Source organism: Salmo trutta, chromosome 15, assembly GCF_901001165.1.
Source record: "Salmo trutta chromosome 15, fSalTru1.1, whole genome shotgun sequence".
NCBI classification, from domain to species: domain Eukaryota; kingdom Metazoa; phylum Chordata; class Actinopteri; order Salmoniformes; family Salmonidae; genus Salmo; species Salmo trutta.
Window position 1 is genome coordinate 30,860,345 of NC_042971.1, and position 20,688 is coordinate 30,881,032.

A 20,688-nucleotide genomic window follows, 5' to 3' on the forward strand; every position below is an offset into this window, starting at 1 on the left:
CTACTCTCTCCAGAACAGACGGACTGACTACAGTGTGTGTCAGAATCTCTCTCTTCCTGTCCTCCCTGGAACTTATAACTGGGAGATTGTCCCTTCACTAGACAGGCAGTGGCAGCACCAACACTGTCTGGATGGGCGAGGTTCTGTGTGTGTGCGCGTGTGTGAAGAGAGCGAGTGAGTGTGTGTGTGAATGAGTGAGTGAGAGAGTGTGTGTGTGCTCGGAGCAGGAGTGAGACTGAGTGCCAACTGCTCAGTGCAGCCACTCCAGCCTGCTGCAGAACACTGGGCTGTCTGTGAGAACAGTGTGAATATTTCCAAAGGCTTTATGAGAAGGCTAGAGAGGGAAGACAGTAGGTGGAGACACCTGTCAACTTTGACATTCTACTCCCAAGTGTCATCAGGGTGAGAGTCAGGTAGGGGTGTGTGTGAGGGTGTGTATTTTCCCTGGTGTGTTCAGCAGAGCTCCAAGGGGTGGATACACACTGACGTTAAGGTGTGTGTGATTACACACACACACACACACACACACACACACACACACACACACACACACACACACACACACACACACCTATGAGATAATCAGTGGAGTAGTGATCATTCATCCTCAGACATACAGACGTGGAGACAAGAATGGACAGGCTCCAGATTACACTGATAATACACAGACATTCCTAGACACCCCCCACACACACTTGGAACACGGACTGATGTACGGGAGCCAAGGCGAAGGTCTCTAGGTGCTGCTTGTCTGTCTTGGTAGGCGTTGAGCTGTGTGTGAATGCGTGGTGTGGTTTAGAGATCCTAGGCAGGGCTGGGATCTCCAAACCACAACAGCAGTCATTTACGCATGTACTAAGTGGTTCCCCAAGCAGGCCGGCCTGCTCCTACAGGCCTGTGTGTGTTCGCATGCGTTTCCATAAGGTTCACTAAGGAGAAAATGTACTGCAGGCAGACAAGGCTCCCAGACAGCCCCCCCCCCCCCCCCCCCCCAACACACACACACACACACACACACACACAGAAACGAGCTCAGAAGTCCCAGTCCGTCACAGACTAACACATACTCCAGTCACCCTCCACTGTTGACTGTCCCACTATTAGTCTGCCTAGCCAGGAAGTCGCTCAGTGCTTTAGTTAGGTGGAAAATACACAGGAGATCAGGAGATCTCCATGGACAACACTGGTATTAATAGTGACTGTGCGTCTGTCAGTGTGTTGAGATCATCAATGTCCTCCCCATCCCTTCATTTTCCCCAATGCCCACTGGCTCCTGGAGGCACATCGTCTCAGGAACATCAGGAAAATAATCAGAAGTGTGTGTGTGTGCGTGCGCGCGCGTGTGTGTGTGTGGCGCAAGAGACGTGTGTCTCAAACATGCCGGAATTGTTTAGGGTGCCTCGGCTGCTGTGGAAATCCCTGTGGTGGATTCTCTATTCTACACACACACACACACACACGGTTGAGCTGAGACTTACCTGGGACATCGATGAATCTCTTGTACACGCTTAGGAAGGCAGCCTCTGACTCCTTACTTCTTTTACTCACCGCGTCGATCTGAAAGGAAAGATGGAAATATTGCTTAAGAAAAGAGAGATGGTGGAGAGTAGTCGAGAGGAGATCCAACTTTTATCAGAGAACACAACAACAATCATATCAGTCAAATGTTTGTGTCTCTGTGTACAGTAAGAAGGAAGTTAAGAGGTAGTTTCGCAAGCCAATGCTAAGTAGCGTTAGCACAATGACGGAGTTTCTGGGTATCTGCTAGCGTGTTATGCTAGCAGATACCCATAGACTTCCAGTCATTGCGCTAACACTTTGTTAGCAACTTCCTTCAAACTGCACGCAGACACATAATAAATGGTATCCGAAATCCTAAAGTATGCCATTAAGGACTGAGGAGTTTTTCAGGATAAAAAAAGAAACGGAATGGAGCTAAAGCACAGGCAGAAATCTAGAGGAAAACCTGGTTCAGTTTGCTTTCTACCTGACACTGGGAGATGAATTCAGCTATTAGCAGGACAATAACCTATACAAAACATTAGATCTGAAAACGGTTGTCTAGCAATGATCAACTCCCAAATTGACAGAGCTTGAAGAACTTTGAAAAGAATAATGGTCAAATATTGCACAATCCAGGTGTGGAAAGACTCACAGCTATAATTGCTGCTTGGGTTGCAGCTATAACTGCTGCTTGGGAAACTTTCCGGAAATTTTCCATGGGAAGTTAAGCCCGGGAATTTTGCTTAAATTCATCAAAAAAGTTAGCTGATAACAGTGAACCTTTTTTGTGGGATACACATAAGGCAATTCTAGGTCTTGTGGCATATTTTGGAATTGCAACCCTCTGCAGGCACAGTGCATTCTTCCATCACATGTACAGCTGATTCTCAAGATCTTGCACACTAATGAGATGCTATTGAGCCCACACTACTACACTGTCTGAACCAAGGACTACATGCTTTCTGGTAAGTTTTGATTACAATACTGGGTGGGGTGAATATATTTTATACGACACATTATTTTTTGTTAACTAGTAAATAGTAGTCTACAGCAAAGTGCGTTTAAATAATTTCTAACTTGTTAACAATTTCTGCTAGTTAGTTTTGCTACCATGTAGGTTTTAGCTTGCTTGAGCCTGATAACTGAGGAGTGTTAATTCACCTGTTTCCATACATATTTCATTTTAAAACATGTATCTTACAAAGGAGTTGTTTAATCTAACTGCTTAACTATTCATCTGTACATGGGATTGTATTTTTTTGTTGTCATTTCTGACGTGTGGAGACATTCCACTGCAGCTAATGTAGGAAAAGCTGTGTACATTTGCAAATACTGTGCCAATTCATATATCAAGAATGCAACAAAGATGTCAGAGGTGAAAATGATTAAATGAGACATATTATCGATAGCAACAGCTCATGATCCTCCTGGAATCTGAAGTTTTTTTGACTCAATGGACGAACGTAGTCAGAGAAATGCTGATGAATGTCTTGCTTGAGCTGTGTATGCAACTGGTTCACCTCGGATGCTCACAGGCAATGTGCGTTGGAAAAGATTTCTGAATGTTCTTCGCCCAGCATACACCCTTCCAACCAGACATGCTTTATCTACTCATCTGCTGGATGCAGAGTTCAACAGAGTTCAAGTGCAGATCAAGCAAATCATAGAGAAAGCAGACTATTGCAATCATCGCTGATGGGTGGTCGACTGTTCGTGGGCAAGGAATAATTAACTACATCTCCACCCCTCAACCAGTATTCTACAGGTGCACAGACACAAGGGACAAGAGACACACGGGTCTCTACATTGCAGATGAGCTGAAGGCAGTCATCAATGACCTTGGACCACAGAAGGTATTTGCACTGGTGACAGACAATGCTGTGAACATGAAGGCTGCTTGGTCTAAAGTGGAGGAGTCCTACCCTCACATCACACCCATTGGCTGTGCTGCTCATGCATTGAATCTGCTCCTCAAGGACATCGTGGCACTGAAAACAATGGATACACTCTACAAGAGAGCCAAGGAAATGGTTAGGCAGTCTGGCGAAGTACACTTCCAAGCAAGGGCTTTGGGATGGAGATGCAATATGGCAGACGTGCCAACATATCTCATCAGCCACCTGGTGGAAGGGACTTTGTGGATCTGAGGCTTTTTCTCCTCCAAATCCCACCAACATCAGCCCCCTCAGAACGCAACTGGTCCTTGTTTGGGAACACACACCCCAAAGCACGCAACAGGCTGACCAATACAAGGGTTGACAAATTGGTGGCCATCCGGGCAAATTTGAGGCTTTTTGAGCCTGACAATGAGCCATCCTCAACAAGGTTGGAAAGTGACAGTGAAGATAAGGCCTCAGTCTGATGTTCAAGAGGTGGACATTGAGGAGGTCCAGGGAGAAGACATGGACGCCTGAGGGGAAGACAACCAAAGCTTTAGTTTCTAGACTTTCAATTTACAGATATGTTGAAAACATTTTTGGGAGATGGATCACTGGGGATCATTCAATATTCCCTTTCTTTTGTTGTTCAGTGAAATCATCCCATGTGAAGAGTCAACTCATTTAATTAATGTTCAATTCGTAACTAAATTGTTTTTTATTTCTATTGGAAGGATTTAATAATTTGCAATTATGTCTACTTATGATAAGGTAAAAGGTTTATGTTTGTCTCCATATGATATGGTATATATATCCAATGCAAAAAACATCTACATTGAAATGGTATTAATATTACATTTCCATTAATTCCCATATATTCCCGTTAATTCCCATGGAAAGTTTCCACCTCTGAATATTCCCCAAAATGTGCAACCCTAATTGCTGCTAAAGTGCTTCTACAAAATACTGACTCAGGAGTGTGAATAGCTATGTAAATAAGATATTCTGTATTTAATTTTCAATAGATTTGCAAACATTTCTAAAAACATGTTTCCACAGATCACTGCACCTGTACATAGCCCATCTGTAAACAGCCCATCTATCTACCTACCTCATCCCCATACTGTATTTATTTATCTTGCCCCTTTGCACCCCAGTATCTCTACTTGCACATTCATCTTCTGCACATCTACCATTCCAGTGTTTAATTGCTATATTGTAATTACTTCGCCACCATGGCCTATTTATTGCCTTATCTTACCTCATTTACACTCACTGTATATATACTTTTTGTTTTCTTTTGTTCTACTGTATTATTGACTGTATGTTTTGTTTATTCCATGTGTAACTCTGTGTTGTTGTATATGTCGAATTGCTACGCTTTATCTTGGCCAGGTCGCAGTTGCAAATGAGAACTTGTTCTCAACTAGCCTACCTGGTTAAATAAAGGTGAAATAAAAATGTTTAAAAAATGATGGGTTATTGTGTGTAGATGGGTGAGAATTTGTTTTATTTCATCCATTTTGAATTCAGACTAACACAACAAAATGTGGAATAAGTCAAGGGGTATGAATACTTTCTGAATGCACTGTTTGTAGTTTTGGGCTGTCACCGACTAAAATAAATCTTGGTCGACCGAGAGTCGCCTTGTTCTTTCCACCAATCGATTGGTGAAACTTTTTAAAACGTATTTTTCCATATATAGACACACACCCTATTATGTGTTTGAATAAAATCAACTAAATATGCACTGAGCTTGTCTGATGCTTTAAGCACACAGTTTGATTAAATAATTAAAACACAAATTACTCAAGAAAGAGCCTGATGATCACACTGTAAAAAAAATTACAGCGAGTGGCTGTGTGACTGGCACACGTTGTCTTGCTCTCCTCCATACTGCAGCGAAAAGGCAGCACAGGAAGTGTTTATTGAGCTGTCCGTGCTGAAGCTGTAACAACATTTCAGCCATTTAGTTTCTCACTTATTTCTGACTGAAAAGGTGTGTTACTGAAATCCCAAATTTGTTTAGGAAAAACATTCCCTCAAACCCTTGCTCTCTTTATGTGAAACATGTAAGCATCGCTTGCATGTGACCAAAAGGACCTGACCTGTCATAATCACATTAATAAATTGGTTATAACAAACTCCGAACACAGTAACCGCAAAATGGATGCGGAGGACGTGAAAAAGAAACTCGAAACGGGAGAATGTTTGCTGGTTGCTCAGGAGGGAAAGGGGAAGTCAGATCTGTGGAAGACATTTGACTTTTGTGGAAACTACTGGAGCTCCAGAAAAATGAGGGTATCAGAACAAGCTTTGCGTGAGTATTATGTGTACCAAACAGTTGCTGTTAGATTACAATATTATAATTTTTCTGACCATTTGGAACAGTGTAAACAACTCTAAATAAATAAATGTACCAGAGAGTCTGTTCTAATGAAAACAAATGACAATTTAAAGCCTTTATTACAGCAGACTAAAAACAGCTGCATGCGTTCATGAATTGCAGTTTAGTTACTGTTTGGGCTAATTATTGAAAGCGGCCTTTGTTATTTAATTTTAAAACTAAAATGCTTGTTTGCATTTCAAAGCATGAATGCATCATATGCTGTGTGATGGCATGAAGGAATTAATGAGTGATTGATTGATTGATTGATACAGTAGCCTATATATTGAAATAAGCCTAAGTAAGTTACGGTATCAAGACTAAACAGGACGCGCTCTTAGGCCTACAGCTCGATGGTGGTTATATACAAGGATACTATATAAAGCCTACTAATGATAATGACATTACTTATTATTATGGTGATCATAATAACTGTAATAATAACAATAAGAAGGAGATCAAGAGAAAGGCGGATATAAGAGAGCTGCATGCATATTATGTGTGACAAACAGGTGCTGTTAGATTACAGTATTATTTTTCTGCCTATTTGGAACAGTGTAAACACCAAATAAATAAGTAATACCAGTCTGTTCTAATGACAAAAAATAGTAAAGCCTTTATTACAGCATAGCAAAGATTAAAAACAGCCAAATCGGTGAAATTGCTTTATCAGACAATTTGCCGTGGCATGAGGCTGGGTGCTCATGGAATCAGTAGGCTTTTAAACAAACACTCAAACAGGCAACAGAAACAAGACCTCTCTTATTTCTGTAGATATATATGGATGATTTATAAAGCCAGGCACATTTAACAGTTAGGCTATTGATTTTACAGTAGACCTAATTAAGTTGGGGTTTCCTCTCTCCTCAATTTCCTTAAACAATTAGGCTAAGGCAAGGGCTGTTTTCTGGTCAATGCTGCTGCTGCCTCCGCTGCATTGTTCTCAATCCCAATAGGCTGGTTAACGTTGCTATTAAGCACATACAGTAGCAACATAGGGAAATGCGCCAATTCTAAGGCGCACTGAAGATTATGTTTCAGAACCGGACAGTATCCATCGCGAGAGGAAGCACATTTGTTATAAAATAATAATATTTGATTTATTAGTGTTGCACCATTACTTTTTACATAATATAACCATATAGAATGTTAGTACCACATGGCCTCCGCGATGGATAAGTACACATACACACGATGGATAAGTACACATACACACGATGGATAAGTACACATACACACGATGGATAAGTACACATACACACGATGGATAAGTACACATACACACGATGGATAAGTACACATACACACGATGGATAAGTACACATACACAGGTGCTTGTACAGTTTTATAAGGTGCTTGTTTTAAATAATACAAGTAATATGATTATTGTGGCAGATGTTTGTGTATGTATTACATTTTATGTTTAGGTTTTCAATTTATCACAAACTGTTTCTGCATTTGTACAAAATAATACATTTTACAGTCTGTACAAGAATAATAGTTCAGCAGTAAAGTAAAGAAATACAGAGAGCCTGGGAAGGAGGGGTAGGGTAGGAGGGAGGGGTAGGGTAATAACTAATAATAATACAATTTAAAAAAAAAAAATCCATTGGATTAGAACTCATGACATTGTTTTTTTTAACATTGCGACTGAAGAAATCTCGGTCGACCAACAGGCTTTCGACTAAACAATCGACCAGCCGACTAAATGATGTCAGCCCAAACGTAGTTCAACATGAATGGGATTGCAGGTATATAGAAATGAATTCATCTTTAACAGCGTCAGCTCCAGATATTTTAGAGCTGTAATACTTCCACCACAGAATTTCTGTCTTAAAAAGGCGTTAATAGCAGTGTCGTTATGTCATTAACCAGTAACAACCTGCTTAAAGATATTGAGCTTCCAACCCTCTCAGTTCATGATGAAGACCGAGTGCTTCTCTGCTGTGGACTGGGAAGACAGACAGACAACTGGAACGCACCAAGGCAGCTAACCAATGAGTCATCAAGGGGGTGACGTGATTTGGCGTTGGCCCAAGAGGCACTAAAGCTCTTGCATTGAAGTTCATCAACACTAAAGTATAGGAGTATAGTGCTGATTCATAGCCATGACATTGCTTTAGTATGCTGGTGGTATGATACAGCATTGCTTTTACATTAACTACACTGTACTGCATCAGGCTCAAAAATCATAATATTTATGATTTAAATATGTTATGAAAACTGCTGTTTTTAGCTCCAAACCAACACTATACATCACAAATACCCGCCCATACGGCAAAAACATTACAGCTTTCACCAAGGTACTTCATATAGAACATAACATCAACAGTTTGTGTGGCTCAACATCAATTCCAGATTGCCTCTGAAATATACCGTCTAAATGATAAAGGAAACACACTCTGGAGACCCGTCACGGACCAAGTCAAATACTGCATCATATTCCTCCGTTGCCCTTGGAGAGGTAGGGAGAGGTGGTCAAACTCAGGTCACAGATTACTCTTCCCTGAACCCTCTCTCGCCCTCAATACCACACACTGGACAACAGCTGGCGAGAGAGGAGAAAGGGTTTTGTCCAAACCTATTTAAATAGCATGGTTGGTTATACATATGACACAAATAATAATCCACCCCTCTCGCTTTGATGCATTTTTTATCAGCTTTCCTTTACATGGAAGCAGCTATATTAGTGGTGAGTACTCAATGTACACCATCACACACACACCCTTTTATATGATCTGTGGCGCACACACACACACACACACACACACACACACACACACACACACACACACACACACACACACAAGCCTCAAAGCCTCAGCTGTGCTCTATACATTAAACCACCTCATTATCATGCGCTGTCAATCAAATCATTTCCTCACGTATAGATGCCGTTGTATGACGTTTGGATCTAATAGGAGCGGTACCAATCTTCAGAGGAAAATAACACAGTATAACCTTTATTCAACAAGATTTAAAAAATATCTGTCAAAATGACCCATTGTACTGTTCTTCTGCAAGTAAACATTTTGTTGCACCGTGTATAGCATGTGTATCCTGTACATATGACTGATAAAGCGTAAAACCTACGTTTTACTCACCATTTAACCTTGGTAAACTTTTTTATACACTTGAGGACTTCTACCTGTAGTGTATCAGAGTAAGAAAGGTGTCCCATTGGCCTAGCTATGTGAGCTATTGATTGACAGCAGGATCTAACTCCCGCCTACTGTGGGGTTCAGAGGCTTCATGTGTATGGCTGTTGTTGAGGTTGCACCGAGCAGCCCTGAGGCAGCGTGTGTGTGTATGTATCTACTGAATCTGTGTGTACTGTATGCGAGTGTTTAGGTCTATGTGTGTGTGTGTTTGCGGAGGTGTCACATGTCTCCTGAGAGCCACGTCTGGGTCTTAGCATTGCTGCTGACTTCGCGTTCCTCCACTGCTCTGGCAGTCCTGGCATTGCCGCTAACTGGGTCATCCTTCGGTAGAGGAGGGGATGGGAGGAGGATGAGAAGGGGAGGGAAGGAGGGGGGAAGCACGAGAGGAGGAGTAAAGACCTACTGTACATCCCAAAAATATATACACCGAGTGTACAAAACATTAAGAACACCTGCTCTTTCCATGACAGACTGACTAGGTGAATCCAGGTGAAAGTTATGATCCCTTATCGATGTCACTTGTTAAATCCACTTCAATCAGTGTAGATGAATTCCTTCTTTAACCTAAGACAAATTGAGACATAGATTTGTATGGGCAAGACAAAATATTTAAGTGGCATGGGCAGGCTCTTCAAGGTTTCGACAAGGTGTGGAAAGCGTTCCACAGGGATGCTGGCCCATGTTGACACACGGTTTGTGTCAAGAACAGCAACCCTGCTGGGTTTTTCACGCTCAACAGTTTCCTGTGTGTATCAACAATGGTCCAACACCCAAAGGACATCCACCCAACTTGACACAACTGTGGGAAGCATTGGAGTCAACATGGGCCAGCATCCCTGTGGAACTCTTTACACACTTTGAAGAACCCATGCCCTGACGAACTGAGGGCAAAAGAGGGAGGTGCAGCTAATGTTTGGTATACTCTGTGTGTGTGTGTGTGTGTGTGTGTGTGTGTGTGTGTGTGTGTGTGTGTGTGTGTGTTTACCGGACCCTTGCCAACAATGTGGAGAGAAAAATAGAAAAATAATTGAATGTTAATAATATCACTACGAATAAATACACAATGAATAATGATCACTATATACACGGGGTACCAGTTCCGAGACGAGGTGCAGGGGTACGAGGTGCAGGGGTACGAGGTGCAGGGGTACGAGGTAATTAAGGTAGATGCATACATATACAGTGCATGTTGAAAGTTTTCAGACCCTTTGACTTTTCCCACATTGTTACATTACAGCCTTATTCTAAAATTGATTAAATAGTTTATTTCCCTCATCAATCTACACACAATACCTCACAATGACAAAGCAAAAACTGTTTAGAAATGTTTGCAAAATGTATAACAAATTAAAAACTGAAATGTCACATTCACATAAGTATTCAGACCCTTTACTTTGTTGAAGCCCTTTGGCAGTGATTACAGCCTTGAGTCTTCTTGGGTATGACGCTACAAGTTTGGCACACATGTATTTGGGGAGTTTCTTCCATTCTTCTCCACAGATCCTCTCAAGCTCTGTCAGTTTGGATGGGGAATGTCACTGCACAGCTATTTTCAGGTCTCTCCAGAGATGTTCGATCAGATTCAAGTCTGGGCTCTGGCTTAGCCACTCAAGGACATTCAGAGACTTGTCCTGAAGCCACTCCTGCATTGTCTTGGCTGTGTGCTTAGGTCGTTGTCCTGTTGGAAGATGAACCTTCACCCGTCTGAGGTCCTGAGCAGGTTTTTGTCAAGGATCTCTCTGTACTTTACTCTGTTCATCTTTCCCTTGATCCTGACTAGTCTCCCAGTCCCTGGCGCTGAAAAACATCCCCACAGCATGATGCTGCCACCACCATGCTTCACTGTAGGGATGTTGCCAGGTTTCCTCCAGACGTGACGCTTGGCATTCAGGCCAAAGAGTTCAATCTTGGTTTCATCAGACCAGAGAATCTTGTTTCTCATGGTCTGAGAGTCCTTTAGGTGCCTTTTGGCAAAACTCCAAGCGGGCTGTCATGTACCTTTACTGAGGAGTGGCTTCTGTCTGGCCCCTTTACCATAAAGGCCTGATTGGTGGAGTGCTGCAGAGATGGTTGTCCTTCTGGAATGTTATCTCCACAGAGGAACTCTGCTCTGTCAGACTGATCATTGAGTTCTTGGTCACCTCCCTACCAAGTCCCTTCTCCCCCGATTGCTCAGTTTGGCCGGGTGACCAGCCCTAGGTAGAGTCTTAGTGGTTCCAAATGTCTTCCATTTAAGAAGGATGGAGGCCACTGTGTTCTTGGGGACCTTCAATGCTGCAGAAATGTTTTGGTACCCTTCCCCAGATCTGTGCCTTGACACAATCCTGTCTCGGAGCTCTACGGACAATTCCTTTGACATCATGGATTGATTTTTGCTCTGACATGCACTGTCAACTGTGGGACTTTATATAGACAAGTGTGTGCCTTTCCAAATCATGTCCAATCAATTACATTTACAACAGGTGAACTCCAATCAAATTGTACAAACATCTCAAGGATGATCAATGTAAACAGGATATATCTGAGCTCAATTTCAACTCTCATAGCAAAAGTTCTGAATACTTATGTAAATAAAGTATTTCTGTTTTTAATTTTTAATACATTTGCAAAAATGTCAAAAAAACTGTTTTCACATTGTCATTATGGGGTATTGTGATGTCATTATGGGGTATTGTGATGTCATTATGGGGTATTGTGATGTCATTATGGGGTATTGTGATGTCATTATGGGGTATTATGTGTAGATTGATGAGGATTATTTTTAGTTTTAATCCATTTTAGAATAAGGCTGTAACATAACAAAATGTGGAAAAAGGGAAGAGGTGTGAATACTTTCAGAATGCACTGTAGGTAGGGGTAACACACTGCTTGTGTCAGTCAACAAATATCACTCCCACACACACACACACACACACACACACCACCTCCCCCCAATATTTAAAGTTTCCTTCCCAACCCATAGGGTGGCAGTGTTTGCTCAACCTCACTAAAAGATGTGGCACAGTACAACTGCAAGTCAGCAACTTACACACACACCAAGTTAAAAGCGTCCAGAAGAGACATATAGTGTTTACAGACACCAAACAATGGGTTCCAAAAAGGAGAAATCAAATAAAACAGTATTTTGGACGTCCGCTGCCAAGACTCTGTTAGAGGTTTTGTTTTATGGAGCGAGGCAGGCAGTTGCCACTGACAAACGCCAGTGAGCCCCAGTCACTTTTCACTACTATGGGAGAGAGAAATTAGACATTTTCAGATGGGCTTTTGCTGGAAAACATCTGGATCAAAGTACACAGGGCCAAGTCCCCCCCTCTCTCGTCCCCCCCCACCCCTCATCCTCTCTCTCGATCGCAGATGGAGCAATTAAAGCTCACAGCTTACTGGGCAAAGGGATCTGCCAGACACCATTTTAAAAGGCTGCTTTCCTTCTTTGGTTTTCTATTGAAAGTGATGGGAAGGGGGAGAAGGTGAAGTGGGATAGATAGTTACTGGGGGGAGTGAGGAAGGAGGGAGAGGTAAGGTAATGGGAGGGATGGCACCGGCGTGTGTGTGAATGTGTGCGCCAAGGCCCTGCGTGACTGTGCGGCCATAGCAAAGTGCAGATTATCTGTCTCGCTCTCCAATGCAGCTCCATGCACATTCTGACAGGGGAGGGCATCTGGCAACGCCGGCTGGGCGGCCTTCTGAATGATTACACAAAAACACATATAATTGTGTGTGTGTGTGTGTGTGTGTGTGTGTGTGTGTGTGTGTGTGTGTGTGTGTCGAGCTCACAGGTATACCATAACGCCCCTCTAATGATCTGGACTCTTTAGGGGTGCGGGAACAACTTAAAAATAGCATGACAGTTGCTAACCTAATGACGCTAGTAGAAGCTATATGAAACACAAGGAAGGCTTTGGCACTGGCTTAGGGTCCAGGGGACACCGTTGGCCTCGTCTCCGTCTGTGACCTGGCCTAACCCTGTAATTGCAGAGCAGGTTTGAAGCTGTGGATAACTGATCTAGAGTGGTGTGTGAGTGACAGAGAGAGTTTGAGTGGGTTTCTTTTTGGGCTGGGTAGGAGGCATTACTGGCTTTGCAGCTTTCTTTTAAGCAGGGAATTATAGTCTGAGAGGATGGTGACTTAAGAGCATAGAGTTGGGCTTCCCAGGGAAACAGGAAACAGCTAGCTCGCTCCATCTCTGTTACCTGGGGTTGTCGTATGGGGGCCAGGTCTAAAACATTACTTGTAGGCAGCTACAGTAGTATGGATATCTAGTTCTACTAACTATCCTCAACTCTGTAGCCTAACATTAGAAAAACAGATTGAGGTTTCTCTAACCACTAGACCAGGGTCAGATGTTTTCGTAATCCCCCCAATGCTGGAGGTGAGTATCGGGAGTTGGGTAATCTGATCCTAGATCAGTTATTACGAGTGAATCTAGGATAGGATGGGCGGGCGGAGCGGCGACACAGTGATGGTCTGTGACGGCTGACACGTCGCTCTTCTGGGGCAGAGCGGGCGTCGCCTGGCATCAGCGTCAATGTCATAGGGAGATCAGAGAGCGGGCACCACCCTGTGCCATCATCACAGTCACCCCTGTCTCTGTGTGTCGGGGGAGGGCCACTAAAGAGAGGCTAGCTAAATCTTATAAGGGAGGGACACCTTATTCAAGGATATGATGGCGGAGAGGAGTGGGTTCGAGGACAGGTATGCCTTTACACAATCACACACATATTGTATGTGAAATTCACACAATATCCTCTTGAAAAAACACTTTTAATGACCTAAAAGGTTGAGGCCCTTCCCAGTCATCCCTTTTTATTGTACGCCTATGCTAACACACACACACACACACACACACACACACACACACACACACACACACACACACACTGAGTGTTGCACTAATCCCAGCGCTGTGAGAGCTGCCAACTTCCCAGCCTTCTCCCTGGGCTCCCGGTGCCCTTACGAAGAGACAGCCGTCCAAAATTACACTGCAATTATGCAAAATCAGTAGTGACTTCCTGCATTTGTCCCACTCCTATGCCACTTTGTACATGTCTCTCTCTGCCACAGCCATCACGTCTCCTGAAGGTCTCGCTGTATCATTCGGTTGCCTGACTAGGCTTGGTGGGGTTTGAATGAGTCACACTGATTCTGTCTGCCCTTAAATAAAAGAATAGCCTACACGGCATACTAAAGATTTACTCACATTTAAACCTCATTCCTTAGCGACTGATTTCTTTCCATGCCGCTGAGTGACTCGATCTATGTTCTTTCTTCCCAATTTCATTTACAGTGACTGTTTGTCATCAAGATACATTTTACTGCCACAGCAAATATACACTGCATGACCAAAAGTATGTGGTCACCTGTTCGTCAAACATCTCATTCCAAAATCATTGGCATTAATATGGAGTTGGCCCCCCCTTCGCTGCTACAACAGCCTCCACTCTTCTGGGAAGGCTTTCCACTAGATGTTGGAACATTGCTGCAGGGACTTGCTTCCATTTAGCCAAGAGCATTAGTTAAGTTGTGCGATTAGGCCTGGCTCGCAGTCGGCGTTCCAATTCATCCCAAAGATGTTCGATGGGGTTGAGGTCAGGGCTCTGTGCAGGCCAGTCAAGTTCTTTCACATTGATCTCAGACAAACCATTTCTGTATGGACCTCGCTTTGTGCACAGGGGCATTGTCATGCTGAAACAGGAAAGGGCCTTCCCCAAACTGTTGCCTCAAAATTGGAAGCACATAATTGTCTAGAATGTCATTGTACGCTGTAGCGTTAAGATTTCCCACCACTGTAACTAAGGGACCTAGCCCGAACCATGAAAAACAGCCCCAGACCATTATTCCTCCTCCACCCAACTATACAGTTGGCACAATGCATTGGGGCAGGTAGCGTTCTCCTGGCATCCGCCATACCCAGATTCATCACTACAGAGAACGCGTTTCCACTGCTCTAGAGTCCAATGGTGGCGAGCATTACACAACTCTAGCCGACGCTTGGCATTGCGCATGGTGATCTTAGGGCTTGTATGTGGCTTCTCAGCCACGGAAATCCATTTCATGAAGCTCCCGACTAACAGCTCTTGTGCTGACGTTGCTTCCAGAGGCCGTTTGAAACTCGGAAGTGAGTGTTACAACCGAGGACAGACTATTTTTATGCGCTTCAGCACTCGGTGGTCCCGTTCTGTGAGCTTGTGTGGCCAACCACTTTGCGTCTGGGCCGTTGTTGCTCCTAGATGATTCCACTTCACAATAACAGCACTTACAGTTGACCGGGGCCGCTCTAGCAGGGAAGACATTTGAGGAACTGACTTGTTGGAAAGATGGCATCCTATGACGGTCCCACGTTAAAAGTCACTGAGCTGTTCAGTAAGGCCATTCTACTGCTAATGTTTGTCTATAGAGATTGCATGGCTTTGTGCTCGATTTAATACACCTGTCAGCAACGGGTGTGGCTGATATGGCCAAATCCACTAATTTGAAGGTGTGTCCACATACTTTGGTATATATAGTGTATCTGGGATAGACTCTGAGCGGTGTCTTAGAGAAGAAGAGGTGGTCCAGGGAGAGACCGAGAACACTCTGGTGGCGTCACACTTCACGCTACATGTAAGGACGGGTTCCCTCAGAGGTTTTGGCGACAGTAGGGGCAGAATCAGGAGATGCCGGGAATGTGTTTGTGGGCATGCATGTGTGTGTGAGTAGACAGAGGGAGGCTACAGCCGCAGCGTGTGGGGGGGGTATAGTATAGTAGAAAGACCCACCCTCCTCTCCCCAAGAGGGGATGCCATTGAGCTCTCCACCGCTCCCTCCTCCCCCACCTCCCCCCCTGCTGTGGTGTGTGTCCACATGGGCCTGTGGGCGCCGCATGCTGAGCTCTGTTCCCCATTGTGTTCTCATTTCCTGACAGGAAAAGAAGCGCTCGCTCATTTCACAAATAAAAAAAACTGAAAGAGATCTGGCTGCCTGGCTTGGCCCTTTCCCTAACCCTTGAGGCCTTCCAGAAGTCGTGGAGCATCTCAGATATTCTAATGCACCGCACGTCATGCTCTGCCTTGTAGATAATGAACAGAGGGAGCAGAAAAATAACCTTATTTCTCTTGTTCCCCCTACGGAGAGCCGAAATGCTTGTGTACTGCATCTTCTGCATCTGACAATCTGCATCTTTGAATCACACCAAGAGTATCCATATTGTCATTTGTTTTCCTTCCTATTTAAGCAGTCAACAATAGTGCTTTCACACGAGAAGCAGTTGCTGAGCTCTACAGTATATCTTTATCTCTCACCCAGCTGATGCTCATGTAAAACAAAGTGAAACCCTAAATTCCCGTGATGATAAGTTGGGACTTTGCGAAGGTCAGGGACTTCTCCTGTCCTTGCCAATCGTCCTATTTATTCACAGAGGAGATAAATGAAAATGGCTGCTGGAATCTGACTGGTGCCTGCGAGCCGGGCCGGTGTGACGTGGGTGATGGGTATTTTAAACCTGGGTTGATTTAAACAGGGGCGATTACCTCCGTCAATAATAGGCCTGGGGGCCCTTGCGCCAACCACAATGAACGCTAATGGGCCAGACGGGCTGCAGTGCGGTTCCGCCCTGCCTGAGAGGGGTGTACAGGGAGCCGTCTTTCCAGCCCCTTTAACTTCATGAAAGTTACATGGCGCTCCTCGCTGCTGAATTATAAAGAAATGCTTTTAGTGGCTTAAGAAGCTTCTTTACTGGGAGGCGTTGGCGAGAGCCATTTTGAGATGGTTCGAGGATGACAGACATTTGAAGCAATGCTGGGGTTACTGTACTTTATTTCTCTTCTCTCTTACTTTATTAAATCCCATCTGCATTCTGTTTCTTATTGGGGTTTCCTGTCCAGAGGTCTATATTTCGGCCTCTATAGCAGCCACTGACCAATTACTGAGTCATGTCACGCAGTAGTAGTTAGGAGTTTTATTTAGCAGCCATATAGATGGCAGCCAAATTCTTGGGCCTCTTAGTGAGAGAGTGGGCTTTGTTTTAGAACACTTAAAAATAATAATTTAAAGAGCCGACAGGAATATGAATATAATTAAGTAATGGTGACTAATTATGGTCAGGGATATGTATCTGACTGGGTTACTGGGTGTACTGTGGCAACACAATGGTTCTCATAGGGAGCGTTGGGAGACGCGTGCTCATCAAAGTGATCAAAACGAACATGTGACAGTTTGATTTCAAGACGCACTCCCAAGATTACAATGAACGGTTTCTCTAAAGGGATTTCTCTAATAATCACATTTCTCAGTGCAGTGGAATTAACTTAATATGCATCAAGTTAAAAGTAATAGAATATCTTTGAGCAAGATAGCAATTTGTTGTAAACACAAATAAGGTAGCAAACAACCAATCAAAAGAAAGGCGCACCACAGGGTTCCATTTTAGGGCCATTTCTTCATCAAATTGTAAGAATGTTTGTTCCACTAAGTAACACTGGACAGTACTGGTAAATCCTCCTGGAACAGGAAAATTAGAAACAGGACAGTACTCCCTGAAGAGAGATTATTCATGGGTCAGACAACTAGTGATGCTCTGTCTGTAGTCTGGACACATCATCAGGGTGAGAGTTGTCATGGACACAAGTACTACACAAGGAAGAGAGCTCCAGACATAATTTAAATGCTTGCTCCTCACTTTATATGCAAATGTTTACACTGAATTCAAAACATTTTATATCATGAATTAGCGCGGGAGACTCACAAACACATGTTCTGAATGTAAAATGCAATCTGACATAAAGTGATAAAATCTTACTGTCCTCCATCATTACCAAATTAAATATGCACTGAGCAAGACACATTTGAAGACGGCAACATTTGCATCTGTCTCCTAAAACGGTTGACAGTTTTACGAATGCCACTTCCTTTGGATGAGAAGAATTAAAGTCCCTCAAACAAACATAAACAATTACTTGTTCGCAACTGTGACCACATCAGTACATATTCAATACAGATTTTCATTTTTATAATTGATTCATTGAATTTCTATTCAATACATCGCCTGATTTGACAAAGATATTAAAAGTGAATTGACTCAGCCGAGGCAGGAGGCAGGCCCAGCAGTAGCAGAATAGCAGTGAAGCACTCAGAGGAGTCAGGCTGGGCCTGTATTGATGCTCGCCATAAAGCCTCAAATCACTAAGCCCTTATTTACTGCAGGAGTGGCACTCGAGGAGGAGGAATTAAGAGATGGTGCCAGAAACACAGCTCTCACTCGCACACCCCTCCTCCCCCTTCCCGCCTCAAGTCTCACAGCTCACATTATTATCATTAAAGTCCCCTAAATCAATGCTGAAGTTACCATACTTTCGGAGCGGCGCAAGGGCTCTCAGGACAAAATGTTAAATCAGCAGGGCTGCTCTTCCCTGTGGCTGGCCTAGGCTGTCAGGGCGCATTTTCAGGGTCAGGGATTTAAACCCGGTACAGGCATAGTGGGCATTGCGCCCCCTCGTGTGAGCCCCCCACCCTCCACCAGACAAGAGAGTTAAAGTGCCATCAGCCCCCCCCCCCCCCCCCCATGAATCCCCCCCTGGTCTGAACTGGCTCATTTACTTTCATCTACATACCCGTGTTCACATTTCCGAGGCAATGATACCACAATATCACACACAGAAAGGCAGAGCCTCAGTACAGGAGACACAATAGGCAACAAGTTTCTCCCAATACGCAAGGAATGATTCAGGAGGCCAATGACATTCATTTTGGCAGATATCAAGAGGAGCTTTGCATCAGACGATGTGACACATAGCCATAATAGGGAGGTTGGGGGTGGTGAGTTATGAAACAGAGAAAGGCATGTCTGCCTGGACTTTCAGATTGCAGCTCTGATCAGGAGTGGTTTGGCTGGAATCTTTTAAGGGGATGCAATTTAAACATGGCTGGGAGCTAGAGAGCCTCATAAAAGGACACAAATAATGGACTCCCCTGGCGAGGGCTCCACTGAGGTAGGGAAAGCTCCTCCAGCAGGAGAGCAGAGCTGCCAGCCAGCAGCAGTCTGGCCAGGCAGAGTCAGCACATGTCAGCCTTTATGGGGTACGTCAGGGAGCCACTGTTCCCCCGCAAAAACAAAATGGCCACCATCCCTCACTACATACACATTGTACTGTAGGCTACACAAACTCATCCATAATGGATAAAGAAAAGCTAGGTATAAAATGATCTAGAGTTTTAAATAGCACTCACCTCCGCTTGGAAGCCTTTGAGCAACGGAGCTACCAGCTTTCGCAGATCCTGCAATACAAAAAGGGAAAATGATTAGCGTCTCATAACAATGCTACTTTGTGGGAGAGCAAAACACAATACATTCTCATATGGTAAAAAATGGCCAAATCCTCCATTTCCATAGTCTTTAATACCTCAGACATTTGCTTTATCACGACAGTATTGAGCAGAAACCTCTTACAAACTAACCATGTGTTTAGTTTAGAAAAGCCAGGCCCCATTCTCACTACATTCTAAAAAAAAATCCCTGCTGTCAACTCTGATAGATGAGGCAGTGTTACCTTTTGTTCCCAGATCCGGAGCATAGAAATACGTTAAACATATGAAATTGGGGTCCTGATTTGTCAAAACCCTCCCCGAGGGTAGGCTTGTTCTCTGGGAAAAGGTGGGAAGACAAAACAGAGTATATCACCTTGTGCTACCCTTGAATGAGAGCAGAGAGGACGCTCTGTGTACCCTTTTCACTCGTACCCGTATATGGGTTGAAAAAGGCAGATTTGGGGCCTGATAAACAACTAAATTGGACAGTAACAAGCTCTGGCTCTGCGTTTCACAGCGCTGTCTGGGTTTTGACTGACAGCTGTTCTGGACAAAAAGTTGCCCCCCCCCCCGGGCAACTTTTACACATGTTTGGTTGTCTGAGTAAGGGAAATGCTGTAAATGAAGAGGACTACGTATTTTCAAATATGAGACGTTAACGATTATAATAAATACAGCTTCATGTCATACAAGCAAGCCGTGAGTCCTACTGGGCACCTCAAATTTCCACATCATTCCACTCATGTCATATACAGTGTCAACGTTTATGATCCCTATGTTTGATATACAGTTACAAGATGACATGGCGTCATACCCAGAATGTTTGTCTATTGTGAAGAAACGTTGCCGCGGCACACGCACCTGAACGCACTCATGACACATTTCTATGCGTAACAAAATTACAATCCGTTTCCCTGAATTGCATTGCGAAAGCCTAACACTGTAATATCCTATTTTAGAACTTAGCTAGTCATGTCGGCAATACAATAGGCTTTCAAATGATGCCCACCTGACCAGCAGATTGCTATTTATAAAGGTCCGTTTTTGGATTGCGTAAAGAACAACTGTAATTGTGTGATGGCGGGGATGCAGGGCTGTGTTCCAAACAAAACAACAAGTGTGTTTGCACTAATTCCTCAACAAAACAGCTATGAGAGCTTAAAGAAGCACCTTATATTTGAAGACTCTTCTTTGAGTCATAAAAGTGAATTAAAATGATATGTTGCACCTACCCCACATTTCCGAGCAGTATTCTTATCATGTTACTGAATGTATCCAGAGAATTTTCAGATTTAGTTATCAACAAAAGTACAACAGAGCAATGTAATGTCTGGATACAGTCTTGTGTCACATGAACTGTTGTGTCCTCAACTTTGGTCTAATAATTTTCCCACAGTCTCCAAACTGTTACCATGATTATGCATACGCTTTTCATATTTGTTCTGTAAGAAACATTTAAATTTAGCCCTATCCATATAGGCCA

The 20,688-nt window shown here is 43.6% G+C and overlaps 1 protein-coding gene across 1 annotated transcript in view; it reads right to left on the bottom strand.

Annotated features, from left to right (window-relative positions):
- LOC115148800 (homeobox protein cut-like 1) overlaps positions 1–20,688 on the bottom strand; it is a 253,639-nt gene that overhangs the window by 107,528 nt on the left and 125,423 nt on the right. Inside the window, exons 3-4 of the mRNA XM_029691038.1 lie at positions 19,128–19,175; positions 1,479–1,557 (exon numbers count right to left, since the gene is read on the bottom strand). Coding sequence (XP_029546898.1) covers positions 1,479–1,557; positions 19,128–19,175 — 127 coding nt within the window. The remainder of the gene's footprint in view (positions 1–1,478; positions 1,558–19,127; positions 19,176–20,688) is intronic.